Source organism: Branchiostoma floridae, chromosome 3 (genome assembly GCF_000003815.2).
Source record: "Branchiostoma floridae strain S238N-H82 chromosome 3, Bfl_VNyyK, whole genome shotgun sequence".
NCBI classification, from domain to species: Eukaryota; Metazoa; Chordata; class Leptocardii; order Amphioxiformes; family Branchiostomatidae; genus Branchiostoma; species Branchiostoma floridae.
Genome location: NC_049981.1, coordinates 21,215,992 through 21,232,566, shown reverse-complemented (window position 1 = coordinate 21,232,566; position 16,575 = coordinate 21,215,992). Strand labels below are relative to the sequence as shown.

Here is a 16,575-nt window from a genome sequence, read left to right as displayed (position 1 = left end):
CAGAAATGCCCCAAACCTTGCCAGTCACTGAGCGCACGACACAGATGGACTATGTCATTCTTCTTATGGGAAAAACTTTTCATCAACGAAGATGTCCATATCAACTATATCATTGCCATGGTCAGCGCTGTTGTTGTTCCCCTCCTTCTCGTGTTGGCAACAGCATCTCTCCTCTTCATCCTCAGGCTCTGTTGTCCTGCTCGCCCAGAAGACAACTGTGCTATTCAGCCATATGCAGTGGCCTATGGAGAAGACCCAGGGTCATCAGACATTCAGCCATATACAGTGGCTCACAACGAAGACCCAGGACCACCGCTTCAGTCTCATGCAGCGGCCACCTGCTTTGGAAGCTCAGCCACAAGCGGACGAAACATCCCAGCTAGTGACAAAACCCCAGAAGACAACTGTACCATTCAGCCATATGCAGTGGCCTATGGAGAAGACCCAGGGTTAGACATTCAGCCATATGCAGTGGCTCACAACGAAGACCCCGGACCACAGCTTCAATCTCGTGCAACGGCCAGCTGCACTGATGACCAAGAGCAAGGCGACAACTATAAGATCCAGCCGTACGCAGTTGGTTACCCTGACTCCCCACAAGCTGCAGGAAGCAGTGCGGAGGCTCAGGATTCAAAATCGCTGGAAAATGGTTCCGACGAGCCGACAGCAAACGTCAATCAACCAATCGTCCAATCAGAGGACCGCTTGCTATCAACTGATGACGACATACAGCCTGAATATGGAGATGATGAAGCAGGAAAAGGCGATGATCCGACAAGTCACGGAAAGGGTCCTTACCGAATGGACGAAGGTAGAGTTTGTCATGATGTTGTCTACCAATGAAGCTGATCTAGTCTGGTAGGCTTAGTTGTTGTAGAGTATGTGTACGAATACATTGTGTTCAGAAAGTCAGTGGTTAAAGAGTGGCTTTCATGTTTGAGAAGACCTATATCAAAGTCACCAAGAATTAATAAGTTTTGCCTTTTTGTATTTGTTAATTTCATCCAAAGCTGTTGTAATATTACTTATTAAGTTTTTAATATAAGTATTTGGTGGTCTATATATGTATGTGTAACTTAATATAACTTCTTTTCTCATTGAATGGGAGGATGGTGGGATTCAACCGTGTCTTCTTCTGATTGGGTCCTTTGTTCAATGAACATGATGTACATGATGAATTTGATGTATTAAGACAGATACTCCTCCACCTATCTTTTTGGCGACGCCTCAGGGGCTTCGCCTAATATTATAGTGTACGACCGTTTGACAAAAATTCCCAGAATTTCGCAGGCATGTCAGGAATTTTTACACGCATGCACAGTTGCATCATCCCTTTAGAGGGGAATAACTCGGAAATGGATTGACGGATCTTAATGGTATTTGGAATATAGATGGCTTCAGAGATCCCTTACATAATTAAATGCTAATCATTCAGACAATGGGCTAATTTGCAAGAATGTACAGAACTTTAACAAGCCCGCGCACTCGCAAACTTACCTCATAGGCCCTGTGAGAATTTGGTTACGTGCGCAGCGCATGGCGAGAGTGTGCCATCAGTCGGCGTTTTTGTCGTAAACTCGCAATTTGTAAATCCAGCACCCACTCATCGGGTGATACCGAACGGACCGCACTTTCGGACCTTTCCCAGCTTTTCTCGAAAAGGTAGCAACGTGCGAATTTCGGCATCTTCTTCGTCACTAATCTACCTACCTATGATATTAATCTGATTTTAGTTACAACTTCGAGAAATTTTCTAACGTTATCATGAAAGTTAACGGCCCGTTTAAAGCTTCGCAGGAAGTTTGAATCCGCCTTTGCCGCAATTCGGTCATTTTGTCGTAAATGGGCCAGGCCAATTTCAACAGACCACGCCGATTTCCCGAGCGCACGTTTTGGAAAATTTCTGCCCCCAGGCGGTCAAGAAAAAGTCACCACCACCTACGTTTCAGTTGGAAGGAGGTAAGGAAGATATCTTGTAAATGTGCATGGGCTGGTAAGTCGGGAAAATGTGGAAATCGACGAGATATATGCGCACAAATTATTTACTGTAGGATGGGAGGGGGGCGCAAGATGTTCTCGCAGGGTTTTTGACATATGTTGGCTAAAACTTGTCCGATTTGAATTTTGTCTCCACACAAGTAAAGCCCATAAAATGGAAATGTAACGACGCTAGTCACGTTTTATTCCATGCTTCAGTTATCCATCGATGAGGACGTAAAGTTGATGTAAACAAATCATGTTACGTAAAAAAAATTATAACGTTACGTCCTTATAACGTTACAGTAACGTTACTATAAGTATTATTGGGGAAACGGGCCTCCTTAGACACGTTTAATAGATTTCTTTTGGAAATAATTTCTGCACCAAGAAGCAACTCAGCACAGACGCACAGACCATCAGTGGGTAAGACATTGGAAAAATATCTTAAATTTGGATGTGCTGATAAGACGGGAAAAATTGTCCCTGGCTTCCTGTCAGAATTTTGACTTAGTTGGGCTTAAAGTTAACAGATTTGAATTTTGTTTCCACCAAATTGAAGCCCTTGAAATGGACAAGTAACGAGAGTAGTCACGTATTGTCCCAAGCTTTACTTTTTGATCAGTGGGAGCTTTAAATTTCAAACAACTTGGCCTGTAGGGCCATGGGGTCACCTTTATAAATTCTCGCCCAAAACACTGTTTATTCCATAAAAACAGTACTTGGTTGCTGCATGGGGGTCTAGTCTAAGAAGGTGAAGAAGACGTCTGATATATTTGTGAAGGCGTGTTATTAGCGAGGAAAGATAGGAAATTGTGGAGAACATCTGCAGACGAATTAACGTAAACTGATAACTATGGACTTTTTTCTTGCCACCAGCTTCTCGGTTTCTACTGGACTGATGTTTTTATGAAATAATGCCTCATTTAAATTCTCTTTTAATCCCACTCTTACTGTTTATTTTGTTGCTGTAGTTTCTGTTTGGTGGTGGCTATAAGTTGGGCACCCCTTAAGTTAACAGCACTACACAGCAGTACTAAATCTGCAATATTCTATCATTCCAGGGAAAAGATAACAAGAGCACAGTAGCGGATGGCAAGATGCTGAGACCTGTTTGTGAGAACCACATTGATGATGAGTGTTTCAATATATAGGAAGGACAGCCACTTGCTACAGAATAAGTATGTGTGGGTTGATCCCGTAAGGCTTCCGAACAAGAGACTTCCTGGATAGGATACCAGCATGATCAGGGTGCTAACCTCCTTCTCAGCCTTCCACGAGTGCTGGCGGTTATTGTTGGGGAGAGGGCTGATTTAAGATTTTCAACATTTATGGGCCAGGTTTTTATGTCGTGAAGATCATGTTTGCGCCCGCTAGAACTTAATAGAAGACCTGCAATCTTTCTGCATCCTCCAAAGCAATAAAGATTAAGATTGTCTTTCAAAGGCCAATTAATGTTCCTGCAAAAAGTAATCCATGGTGCCACCCACACGGTGTCGTGAGAAGCCAACCTCATGCACAAAGTGAATCGACACATGCCATCTTGCAAATGTTGGTCATATTTCTATAAATTGTGTGTCAATCTTTCATCAATACCAAATGATATCAACCATGCCTTTCAGCCTCAGAAAAATGGTGTTAGGGCATGGCACCTAACCAACTGACAGCCAATCAGAGAAATGTCTTTGTGTGGTCCAAAGGCACCATATAAGGCACTTCATTAATATTCAAGAGCATGATGACAGTGCTGACATAACGTAATACAGTTCTTTCAGCGTCAGACTTGTTCATCAGATACCGAATTTAAAATTTGTCAGTTCTGTGGGAAGAGGGCACCACAGCACCACCAAATACCAACCGAGCATACGAAGTAACCATTATCATTAGGCAAAAATAAACAGGTGCACACCATGCCATATGCCGTTTCTTCAAAATTTGCAATCTGGCTGCTGATTGGCCTGCGACAAATCTTGGCGACAAATCTTGACGATAGCTACCTCTTCAGACTTCAGTATTGTTTTCGTAAATGCACCGTGATATAACAATTATATGTTATGAACAACTAACGCCTCATTACCTTTGCCAAGAAGATTGTTTTATTTGTACATGTAACTTATTATAAGTATTATGTATGTAGAAGACGAGCATAATTCGAGAATGCCTAGGTGGGTGTATTGATACACAGTATGTGATCCGGTCTTGATGAGACCCTGATAGTGAAACAGTCAGATGTTGGGCCCCCTAGCATCTTCTGTTGCATTCTAGGATTATTCCAACATGTGACATGTGTAACTGATAAAGAGAAGAATGTTGATAGATAGTTATTATGCAAGTACAGGTGAACATCATTGGAATTTATGCAAGGGGGGACCTTATGTGCACACATGAGACATCAGTTGTAAAGATTAAAGCCATTTGGATCTAATGTATGGGGTCGTGAAACGTAAGCTTTTTATTCAATCCTCTTCATGCTCGCTTTCTAGTACCGAAACAAAAATATGTATTAGATGGAATTCTGTTGATTCAGAAGTGTTCTATATGTATTTGAATGTCAGAAAATCACCAATATTGTGTAAAGTATACGTTATCAGTCTGGTGATGTCACACTTCTTTGCTGCTGTATTGGTTAGCTACCAACCATCTTCTAATACACCTGTAACACATGTGCACAAATGACTTATGTTATATGTGATTTGTTGTTAAAATCAAAGTACATAAAATCATGTCTTGAACATTAGATGCATAATGTGTTATGTTTAGAGTCCCCTTATGTTCACCAATAGTCCACATTTCACAAGAACTTTATGTTAAATGTATGTATTTGTCAATATCAATGCTATACTGTATGTGTCAGATGTATCTTAAGTTGAAATATGTATACATGTGTATGGCCTATGCATAAGTCTATATTATTGTATTGCACTGTACATATGTTAATTCATTGTAAATGTTCCTTGTCATTATATGTACAAAGTAAGTATATTATTTTGTTGTAAATTTGGCATACATGAAAGTAATACATATGAAGTTTTATTGAAGAAAGTTATTGTGTGTGTGTCATCACTTTATGATCATAGAGTAATGTTCAAGCCTTAGATGGCCCGCAAAATTCATAACTGTATCAAATAATGGAGTGCATTTTTGGCGACGCCGCAAGGGCTAGCCTGTCAGTATACAATACGCTTCTGCGTAGTTGCATCATCCTTTTGTGGGGAGTAAATCGGAAATTGACGGATTGTCATGATATTTAGAATGTACATAGCTTTGGAGATACCTTACATAATTCAATGGTAATCATGTAAATCAGTAGCCAATTTGCAAAATTAATGAGGACATTTTATAAATCCACAATATTAGCACACCCAAACATATGACATGTAACTGAAAAAGACAGAAATATCAAGTATGCAAATCATTACCTAATTTGCATAATCAATGAGAAATTGATATGATAGCATGATTTTGAATGAGGATTTTATTCTTGTGCACAATGCTTCTGTTTTCCCCTTTGCTACGCATGCCTGTAAAAATTCCTGACATGCCTGCGAGATTCTGGGAATTCTTGTCAAACGGTCGCAAACTATAAACATTAGGCCACGCTTTTTTAGATTTGCAACAGTGTAAAGAAGCAACATTCGGTATGTCATAAAGATGTGATGTGGAATCATTGAGCCAGGTTTCAGTAAGGCCAATGGCTTCAAAATTCATGTTGAAGAGTTGACAATTGCATGATGAGTGAAACCATCATAGTTCCGTGTAAGGTTCCTGATATTAAGATGTAACTGTGAAAAAGTTGAAGACGCATTAGACAGATCTGTACATAATTGTTGAAATTTCAGTGTAATATTGGCATGAATCATTCATAGAGTTATTGAAAAAAATTACGTTGGGGTGCCATTTCAAAAAATCTTTTTGTCTACAATGTATGTCATGCGTCTTTTCAATGTTTCTTTTTGGATTGTCATTGATAACCAAATGGTACATGCTAATCTAAATTTTATGCTGATGCATACTTCTAGGCCAACTAAACTCCTCTGCCAGCTTTTGATACTATCTCATGCTATCGTAGGATCTGCTTGGAGTTTAAGATAACACAACAACTACATACACCTTCACGTCTAGCCTCTACCAGGCTTCGCGGATCGCTGGTCAAATAGTAGAAATTGGACAAATAGAGTCAACAATAGTCACAGCTATGGCCGTCCGACTCCCCAAACATCCCTGACTACCCTAGCGTACTATTGTTGATTCTATATGTCCAATTTCTTCTATTTGACCAGCGATCCGCAAAGCCTGGTAGAGGCTACTTCATGTCCCCCAAAGTAGAACCAACATCTACAAGAACCGTTTCATTCCATACATGTCACAGCTCTGGAACAGCCTACCCAGACACGTTATACTGAATCTTCCCCTCCCCATATTTAATTATGACATGTAGGGTAGAGGTAGTCCCATAGCCTTTCAAGGCCGTTCTGGCTTGTTACCCACTGTGTCATGCTCTGGAACAGCCTACTCAGACACCTTATACATGTACTGACTCTCCCACACTCGAGAATTCAAGGCTCCCTACAAAATCCACCTCTTGTCCTCACCTTATATTACCCATAACTGCATTGTACCGACCAACCTTCAATCTATTCCATTATCACACTGTATGCTCATTATCCTACCATTATTTTCAAATTGTGCCATTTACATTGTGTATTCCAATGTATAATGTAATGCATTTTATCTTCATAAGTTATGTGAATTAACTTTGTGTGTTTGTCTTTGTTTAGTTCAATAAATACAAATACCAAGGAGAATGCTTTAGTAAACATTTATTTGCAAAGAGGAATAAAGACAGATATTGATACCATCAATGTTCCATTATAACATGTAAAGTAAACACCGTAATGAAGGAATTACAAGCTGTAACAACCAATTAGAGAGTTCACCACAAAGCTTACAATACAACATGCAGTTGTAGGCGTGGACAAAGGGAGAACGCAGTAAAAAAATCTAGACAAATACATCGAATATGGCTGGAGTCAGGGCCTAAAATATCCTAGTCTGTTGGTACCTGGATCAATCAGTCAGGACTTCTTAGGCTGTAAAAACAAGGAAACTTGATCAGTTAATGTCTGCACCAATGAAAGAACTGCATATCTCACAAAGTCACAATATACAGTATATATCCAAATGCCCCAAAAAAGCAGTTACTCAAGCAGGTGGATATGATTTTGGAAATGATCAGACCTTTCAGACACTGGGGAATATCTGACCATTTTCAAAATCATATCAGCCATGATAGATCAAAACCAAGGTCAATGAAGCAAACAAAAGGCTTTCCATCATAATAAGCAGTTCAACCAATGATAGCTTGGCAATAAGGAAACTGACCTATAGAAATTCTTCTAGGCTGCATGTCCATCAAAATTTGCATTACTATGCTTTTATTTTGCATCTCTTCAGGAACTATGGGATCAGTCTACGCTACTCCAAATTGCTACATCTTTCAGTGCATAACACTATTATTTCATCCTAATTATTGTGAAAATATGTGTTGTTTGGGGGAAAACTTAATGGGACCTGATTTTAGAAATTACATGTCTGTTTGCCTCAATGAGCTCGTTTTCGATCTATCATGGCCGGCGTGTGAGAAAGGTGTATAGAAATAAAAGCATGATATCTGTGAAGACTCTTCTTACCTCTTGGCTTACAACAGTAGCCCTGGGATTTCCCAGGGAGGATGTGACAGAAGTTGTTGCCGCTACAGCTGCCGTACTCAGTACACGTCTCCTTCTGGGGCTTCTGACCAAAGCAGGGCTTGCCTGAAACAAGGGCACAGTCAGTTACTCAGGAGGTTACTGTTCCATCAATAGTGTTATCAGGTTGATATGTCATTGAATTAAGAGACTTTCTCAGAGCAATTTGGTTGGTTCGCATTGTACCGCAGCAATATGTGTCGCTGCTTACATACAATGTATGTGGAAATAAAATCTCCAAATCTTGTCCGGTAGTAGAAATTGAGTCATCCTTAATAGGGCCTTCACACTGAAACCGAACTAGCAGGAATAAAGCAGAACCAGCCGGAAGGAATAATGTGCAAAAGTCGTGCCACATTCGGGTCCATTTGGGCGTAAATTCGTCCAAATGGACTTTCTATTCCCTTCACAGGAGAAGGAATGACCAGAAATGCCATCAGAATAAGCATATAATATTCCAGTGAATTCGTAGTGCATTCTAGACATTCTAAGTGCATTCCAGATATTCTTTTGGCCACATTCTGGCAGGATTTAAAGTGACTTACCATTTCGGTTCCACATCGAATGAGATCAGAATGTGTTGTATAATGTTGGAATGCCGTAGAATGCAGTAATACTGCAGTTAGAATGCACTTTGAATGTCATTGAATATTTCTCCACTTCAAATGCAACTCAAAAGTTTTGAGCATGTCAAAAACTTTTGGGCCAGCCAGAAGAATGTGCAAAAATATCTGGAATGCATTGAGAATTTCTAGAATACACTACAAATTCCCAAGAATAGGAAATAATTTTCATTCTGACGGCATTCCGGCTCATTCTTGCTCTCGTGAGAAGGGGCCTTTAACACATGAGACTTACTACAGCTGAGTTTCTGGTGCGTGGTTGTCTCTGAGCCAGGAACGACGTGACCATCCTTCTCGACACACCAGCACTTGTTGGTGACGGGGTCGCACTGGTGGGACTTGTAGTAGCCCCTGGTGTCGCACTGGGGGTCCCGGGTGATGTCATGGCCCTGGGACACCAGCGTCTGGATATCCTGCTGCTCCTTCCAGCATGGAGGCTCTGAGATGGGAAAGAAAAAGATTTAGTGAATAGAATTAGGCCTCATTTGCAAGCAAATATAGCATATTTCAATCCATCTCCCTTCCGATGCAAATACACTCTGATGATAGGACAGCAGAGTTTTCTTTTTTACACAACCAGTCAATTTTCTGGATGTTCTGCTGTTCCTTCCAACATGGTGGCTCTAAGATGCCGGACAGAGAAAGAAGTGGTGACTAGAAAGGCCTCATTTGCAAGCAAATACAGCATATTTCAATGATCCATCTTCCTCCCAATACAAACATAATGATGTTATGGATTGAAAAATGAAGAAAATACGAAAAGTGTAATTATCAACGGCAGGTTTCTTGTAATGTCGACGTACAGTGGTTTCAAACTGCAATATTCTTAAACCACTTATAACCACCAACCGTCGACTTGATATCCCCGAATACCCTGTTTTTTGTAAAATACAACGGATATAGGTTACCCCACAGATAAAGGTCAACTAGTGCTACGCTTAATATGCTTACCATCGATACATTCCACGGTGCTGCCGTCTTCCTTGCGCGTGCCGGGCATCAACTCTCCGTCGCGGCCAACGCACCAACAGGAGCCTTCGCTGTCACACTGCTTGGGGGTGTAGAAGCCGTTGACGGCACATCTGGGGTTCCACATGGTGTTCCAGTTGGTGCGCTTGGTCACAGTCGCATCACAGGGGCCAGCTGCACACAAAACAAGGTAAACATTGCATATTATTTGTCTGGTCTTTTATTCATATCCACATGTACTGCCTTACTTTTCTTACTGTTTCAGTAGCATAAGGTGTCTCAGTCAGTACACTTGGTCAGAGTCACATCATATGGGCCAGCTGCACACAAAACCAGGTAAACATGTTGTTTGCCTGCTTGTTTGTTCATATTCACATGTAGTTCCTTACTTTTCTTGCTGTTTCGGTAGCATAGGGTATATTTCAACAGGGAGCGGTTGCCTGCCCTTCCATGTTTACATGCTCGAGGTATCTCCTTCAACAAGGCAAAGAACTCCATTTGACATCGCTTCTGAAAGACGGGTGCTGGCTCAACTAAGATGCCCTACCTAGGATTGAAACTGGGTCTCCCATGGCTAGTTACCAGCTAACTGAAACCAGGAGCTCAACTGTGAGACTGCTACCAGTTGAGCTACAAGGACATCCTCAAAAGTCTGGCAGAATCATTGATACAACGATGTTGGCCACCACAACCTGAAGAAAAACACTTACTTGTCTGACAGACGACCTCCTGGTCGAACCTGTCGACCCACAAGGCCTTGCAGCTGCCGCAGTAGTTGGGTTTGCAGATGGCGTCGGGGAAGCCGGGGCAGGTGGCGGTCAGGCACGGGTTCTTCAGGCAGTGGGCAACGTGGGAGGACTCGCACTCTAGAACCAACACAGAGGATATGTTAAATGTTATTTTCAGTCATGCACTGCTTTTCAAAATAACATTGCTCCCTATTTATTTGAATTCAATGAATAAGGTCTTTTCTGTGATGTCTTGTACAATTGTACATTTTTTTTTGTTCCGCTGAATGTCCTCCATTTTTATCTCCACCTGACTGAATGTTACATGTAAAAGGTAAAGGTAGTCCCATAACTTTTTTAAGGCAGTGGTATATTTTGTGTGTCCAGAGCAGGGTATTGGAAGGCAAACCCCAATGCTCTCCTTCAACCGCCTTTAACCTCCCCAACCTAGGTTAGATACCCATTTTTTCACCTGGGTGCAGTGAGGAAAGTTTACCTTAATTTTGACTCTTAATGCCCTTGCAATTAGCCTATAGGCATGAACTTGCAAAAAAGTAATTCACTGTTGTTAAAAAAGAAACGAAATAAAAAGCAGTTCTCACCGTTGTCACACATGGTCTGGCTGGAGCAGCACTGTCCCTCGCTGGGGATGACCTGGCAGCCGGACTCGGCCTCGGTGTGAGGGCACTGCTCGACGCGGCACTTGATGTCTCCCCTGGCGCATGTGCAGTGGGTGCAGTGCTCGATCAGCCAGCTCTCTCCGATGGACCACTCCTTACCCTCTATGTCAATACACTCTGAAACAATTAAAGGTTGAATTTAATCTAGTGTCTGTTTCTGTGATAAAAGACGGTCACAATCATTGGTGACTTCTTGGCATCTTATATGACACACTAAACAGATGTGCCTTATCTGCAGTGCATGCAGTGCTCGATCAGCCAGCTCTCTCCGATGGACGACTCCTTACCCTCCATGTCGATACACTCTGAAACAATTTAAGGTTGAATTAGTGTCTGTTTCTGTGATGAAACACGGTCACAATCATTGGTGACTTCCTGGCATCTTATATGACACACTTTTATACAGAATGATGTGCCTTATATATGTACAGTGGGTGCAGTGCTCAATCAGCCAGCTCTCTCCCATGGACCACTCCTTACCCTCCATGTCAATACATTCTGAAACAATTAAGGGTTGAATATAGTTTAGTGTCTGTTTCTGTGATGAAACATGGTCACAATCATAGGTGACTTCCTGGCATCTTATATGACACACTATACAGTGTCTTATGTGCACAATGCCTAATGTGCAGTGTGTGCAGTGCTCGATATGGACCACTCCTTACCCTCCATGTCAATACATTCTGAAACAATTAAGGTCAGTCTATTCCTTAGCACAATCATTGGTGACTTTCTGGCATATCATATACATGTCCAGATGTGCCTTATGTGGCAACAGACATATAGGACCAGGGGTCAAAATACTGATGCATGTGCACCCTGGTGCACCCAAAATTGGAGCTGTGGACCCAATTTTTTTCTGTGGGTGCGCTGGTGCACCCAAATATTTTTGATGGTTTACGTAAACTATATTGTTGACAAGTCATTTTAGTCAAGTGTTAGAAAAATAATAAAATGTCTGTCATATCTATAGCATTTGTTTAAGAAATTGAAGATGTTTGAACTTTGCAAATAAAATTTGGAAGCTGGTCCCAAAAATAACAGCAATGAATATGTCTTTAGAAACATGTACCATGAATACAACAAAAATTGCATTATTATAATATATTGTAATTTTCAAATGACATTCCATTGACAACTTTTATGCCTTAAAATAACCTTCTCTATGCCAACCAAACTCATGACCTTTTTGGCAAAAGTAAAAAAAAAAACGATGACTCACTCTCGTCACAGACAAACTGAGGACAGCACTGTCCCTCGGCGATGATGGGTGTGCAGCCGGCGGGAGTGGGAGCGCAGGTGTCGCTGTGACACATGGCCTGGCCGCCCACGCAGGTGCAGGTGGTGCAGGTGTCCCTCTGCCACTGGTCGCCCTCACGGTACATGTGGCCGTGGTGCACGCAGGTGCTGGGCTCTGTAACGCAGAATAGTTTCTACATGAGAGACTGAACATCCTTTAGGCTTAAGTCACATTTCCAAACCGGGGCCCGGTCGGGCAGCTTTCGGGAGCAAAAAGAATGATACAAAATGCATCAAAATACACAAAATGTCAAAATAAGATTCATGGGCATGATTTGTGTATATTTCTAGGTATACATTGTAATTTTTTGTTTCTTAAAACATCCTGGCCAGGCTCCGGTTTTAAAATGTGACTTAAGCCTTAAGTAGGTCACTGATCACTGTACATAATGTATGTAGATCATTGTACAACTGGGTCAAGGAAGACTGCAGATCCATCACAAGTAAATTGCTGTTAAAATAAGCGATCACCCTCGGGGTACATGAGGCCGTGGTGCACGCAGGTGCTGGGCTCTGTAATGCCGAGACAGAATGGTTGGTACATGGGAGACTGAACTTCCTTTAGATTACATGCTGTGTTGCATCTTTGGATTTTTCTAAATTTGGGGCCAATTTGGTGTCTTTACATCTAATAGAACTGTTACGAGTACATTTTCATCTCTTCCTGCAGGACCTTGGTCACTGACCAAACCAGAAGTGCAGCAACAACTTTCCATTCTGCATTGGTCAACACAGAAAAATAGAGCCAACAATAATTGATGGAATTGAAAATACTTACATAGACAAATGTCATTTAAATGTCAGGACAAGTGAAAAGTTAGTTTGGGCAAGTAAATTTTTTAATAAGTATGTACTTGAGACAAGAGAATTTTAGAAAACTTGTCCAACCCTGCAACAGTAATGACCACGGATGTGTACTCACTGCAGATGGGGGTGCTGTGGTGGACCCTAGAGCCGGGGATCTCGCCTCCGAAGCGGTCCACGCACCAGCAGTATCCGGTGGAGCTGTGGCACTGGGTGGCGTTGTAGTAGCCGTTGATGTCGCACTGCGGCACGAACTCTCCGGTCATGGGCACAGTCTGGCCCATCAGCATCAGGGATGGGATCTTCTGGAGGGCAAAGTGGCACGGGCGCTTCTTCTCAACTGCACAGGCAGGGATAAAGAGACACACAAAACATTCAGTAAAGCACTTTTCCCAAGAGCAAAAGATTGGTAGCATGACTTAAACCTCTGGCTTCTGAACCAAACAGCTTGCAATCATGCCATATTGAAGAAGTCAGGAACCTTTCTTTACATATGGGAGACTTTGAGACATTACTTTGAAAATCTATTAGTAGGGTATGTACGTGACTTATCTTCTTAAAAAAATACAACGACATACATACAAAACATGTGAAGTGCCTTTCTCGAGGATACAATGTCTAGCTAGGAATGCAAGGAATCAAACCCAAAACCCCTTGATCTAGTATCTGGCCACTGAACCACTGGATGCCGCTTAAATGCACTCACCATTAGTGCAGACCACAGTGGGGCAGCAGGCCCCCTCCACGTGCACGATATCGCAGTCGGGGTGGGGCATGGGGCAGACGGTGGGGCTGCAGATGCTCTTTAACATTAACAAATGTACAGATAACAAACACTTACTGTGGGTGCAGACCACAGTGGGGCAGCAGGCCCCCTCCACGTGCACGACGTCGCAGTCAGGGTGGGGCATGGGGCAGACGGTGGGGGTGCAGACGCTCTTGCCGTGATGGCAGACACAGCTGGTGCACTTGTCCACGTTGTAGGTCTGACCGTGGGGGATGACGGAACCACTCTGGGTCATGCAGCCTGAGAAGAGGGAAAGGACGCTTACTGTCAATACATGTAATGCTAGCTATAATAGTTTACCTTTATACACAGGGTAACCTACATAAACTCTGTCCTTGGTGCTGAATGGTTACTACTGCAGCTCACCATGACGAAATATATACCTGACGTTTTTAAAACCAGTGTTTTGGGGTTGTCAAGTCGACAGACAGTGGCTTCTTCTCGCTTCTTGGTACTGGTTAAATGTAGGATCAGGACTGTATGGGTTTTGCAAGTCAGTTTATTATAATGGAAAGGAGACACACACTGTTCTGGCACTCGAAGCGAGGTCAGCACTCTGCTTCGCTCACTCAGTGGTTTTATTTGGTGGTTATAGCAAAGAACCAGGCATTGTGACACAATATACACCTTGGGGTAGGTCATGAACCCTTAAATATTCTACTATCATTATGTAAAGGAGGCACCCACTGTCCTGGCAATCAAAGTGACGGCAGCACTCCGCTTCGCTCACCCGGTGGTTTTATCCGGTGGTTATAGCTAAGGCCCAGGCGTTATGACACATAGGGGCAGGTCCTCAACCCTTAAACATCATATTCTACTATCAAAATGAAATGGAGACACGTACTGTCGTGGCACTCGAAGCGCGGGCAGCACTCGGAGTCGCTGAAGATGGGCTTGCAGCCGCTGGGGACCTGGGGGCAGGCCTGGGCGACACAGATGGCCTTCCCAGACTGGCAGGTGCAGTTGGTGCAGACATCCTCCTGCCAGTACTGACCCTCCTTGCTGCACTTACGCTCCATGATGGCTGCCAGGGCAAGAAGGGTGCAAAATTATCAAAACATAATCAAAAATTCACTTCCTGCTTGTTTGCATTTTCATGTGTTTTATATGTTATATTGATTCACACACAGTGAGTGTAGATGCGTTGCATTTGTCCTCCTGCCAGTGCTGGCCCTCCTTGCTGCACTTACACTCTATGATAGCTGTCAGGGCAAAAAGGGTTACCATCATATAATTGTTAAGTTGTCAAAAAAAAATTTCCTGCTTGTTTGCATATCACATGTTTTATATGACTTTTTGTTATGACGACACACAGTGATGTAAATGTGTTGCAATGTTACACTGTATGTAGTACTGCATTTGCCTGGATTATATATTTTATTAAGTACGGAGGGGCCGTATTGCAGATCGTAATCATCACTGTTTTTTCCCAATTGTCGAAATGTGTATTATTCTATAAACTATAAGGTAATGCCCAATATTATCCTTTCCCAGGGCTTTAGCCAGCGTCCGTTTTTCCGTCAATTGACGGAAAGTTGCTGCGTGTGACGGAAAAAAATTTCAACCAATCCGTCAACCTTGACGGAAAAAAATCGTTGATTGAAGCAAGGAGGCCAAGTTGAAAAGAGGGAAGCTACGGCTTGGGGACGCCCGGACAGCCCATTGTCGGAAAGCCACACACTGTTTGTTTTGCTATTGTCATGATTGTTGACGATTGTGTGTCGGCACCCTTTCGCATACGATAATCTCATTAAAAACCCGTTTTTCAAGGTCTCACTCCAAGAACAGTGCATTCTACGAACTTTGTTTGGAATCTTGACACTCATCAAAACCTAACTTGTACACTAGCGTGCCGGGGCTGGCCGTACAAATTATTTTCGCTCGCCCAGCCGCACCGCTTGCGACAACGCAAGGTGCCAGTCGCAGCTAAAAGAACCGGCACATCATGCTATCCACAAATAGTTTGATCAAAAACATAATCTTTAGCATTTAAAATGTTGCACGGTTCTCTTCAGCGGGAATTTTGTTTTTATTTTGACGAGAAAACGCTAAATTATTTTGCAGCGACACAGATGAGATACCCACGCCACGTTGTTGTTGGCACACTTCCGGGTTAATTGAACGCCAAAATTCCCCCAAATGCACCATAAATCCGTATATGAATGCATGTTTTCTCAAAAGAGTCTTTGACTAATTGTGTTCTTAACTAGAAAATTGTCGTGTAATAGAAGAATATAGCGTTCTCCTGCCTTTACAAATGTAACATTTTCAAACAAATAAAATATTTGAACGCTGGTGCGCGCGGTGCATCGTGGGTCGGTATCCATAGCTTTACCAATCAGAGCGCGGGATCTGAGGAGACGCCCCTCCAGATGTTACGATCAACCAATCAATAGTGCGTATTGAGAATATGTAATGCTAGATTTGCATACCCCGCGAGTTGATTTTAGCGCCGTGTTTTTGCGGGGAAAACGCAAAGAAACAATGTTTTACTGTTCACATTATTACAAAACGTCAGCGTGGTGTCATATTTTCTCCCAATGACAACATTTATATCGGACGAGGTAGACATTTTTGCAGTCAATGACGGAAATTTTTACGCGATGACGGAAAAAAAAGATTCTTGACAGGAATTTTCCGTCAATGGGAATTGGCTGACGGAAAAAAATCTCGAGCTGGCTAAAGCCCTGTCCTTTCCCCACATATTGTACAGTCAAGCAGTAGCAGAGGCGGAGCCCCTGTGAAAGTTGGGAGATGTCTACTACAGTAAGTGTGTTACAAACGTGCAATTATGATAGAAAAAAGTTCCAAGCAATAAACTTTAAGTTCTTACGGCAGTCGAAGGCAGGGCAGCAGTGTCCGGGGGTGTGGACAGGCTGGCAGCCGTGGGGGACGGGCATGCACTTGGAGGTGTGGCAGGTGACCTGTCAAAGCACAAACAGTCAGCTGGCTGTCCAAAAA

The 16,575-nt window shown here is 42.5% G+C and overlaps 1 protein-coding gene and 1 long non-coding RNA gene across 5 annotated transcripts in view; one reads left to right on the top strand and one right to left on the bottom strand.

Moving 5' to 3' along the window:
• Window positions 1-1,217: 1,217 nt before the first annotated feature.
• LOC118410792 lies at window positions 1,218-5,019 on the top strand. The gene is made up of 2 exons (XR_004830598.1): window positions 1,218-1,959; window positions 3,042-5,019. It is a non-coding gene; the product is annotated as an uncharacterized LOC118410792 (long non-coding RNA).
• Window positions 5,020-6,780: 1,761 nt separating this feature from the next.
• LOC118410791 (kielin/chordin-like protein) overlaps window positions 6,781-16,575 on the bottom strand; it is a 62,330-nt gene continuing 52,535 nt past the window's right edge. For 2 of the 4 annotated variants that reach the window (XM_035812600.1, XM_035812598.1), the window contains 11 exons: window positions 16,448-16,538; window positions 14,459-14,638; window positions 13,669-13,854; window positions 12,946-13,167; window positions 11,947-12,138; window positions 10,647-10,841; window positions 10,027-10,182; window positions 9,299-9,490; window positions 8,583-8,786; window positions 7,668-7,790; window positions 6,781-7,067 (listed from right to left, as the gene is read on the bottom strand). In XM_035812600.1, coding sequence (XP_035668493.1) covers window positions 7,063-7,067; window positions 7,668-7,790; window positions 8,583-8,786; window positions 9,299-9,490; window positions 10,027-10,182; window positions 10,647-10,841; window positions 11,947-12,138; window positions 12,946-13,167; window positions 13,669-13,854; window positions 14,459-14,638; window positions 16,448-16,538 — 1,746 coding nt within the window. In that variant the 3' untranslated portion in view covers window positions 6,781-7,062. Of the gene's footprint in view, window positions 7,068-7,667; window positions 7,791-8,582; window positions 8,787-9,298; window positions 9,491-10,026; window positions 10,183-10,646; window positions 10,842-10,937; window positions 11,030-11,946; window positions 12,139-12,462; window positions 12,537-12,945; window positions 13,168-13,668; window positions 13,855-14,458; window positions 14,639-16,447; window positions 16,539-16,575 lie in introns of those variants that run through there. The other 2 variants (XM_035812601.1, XM_035812602.1) reach the window with 2 other exon arrangements.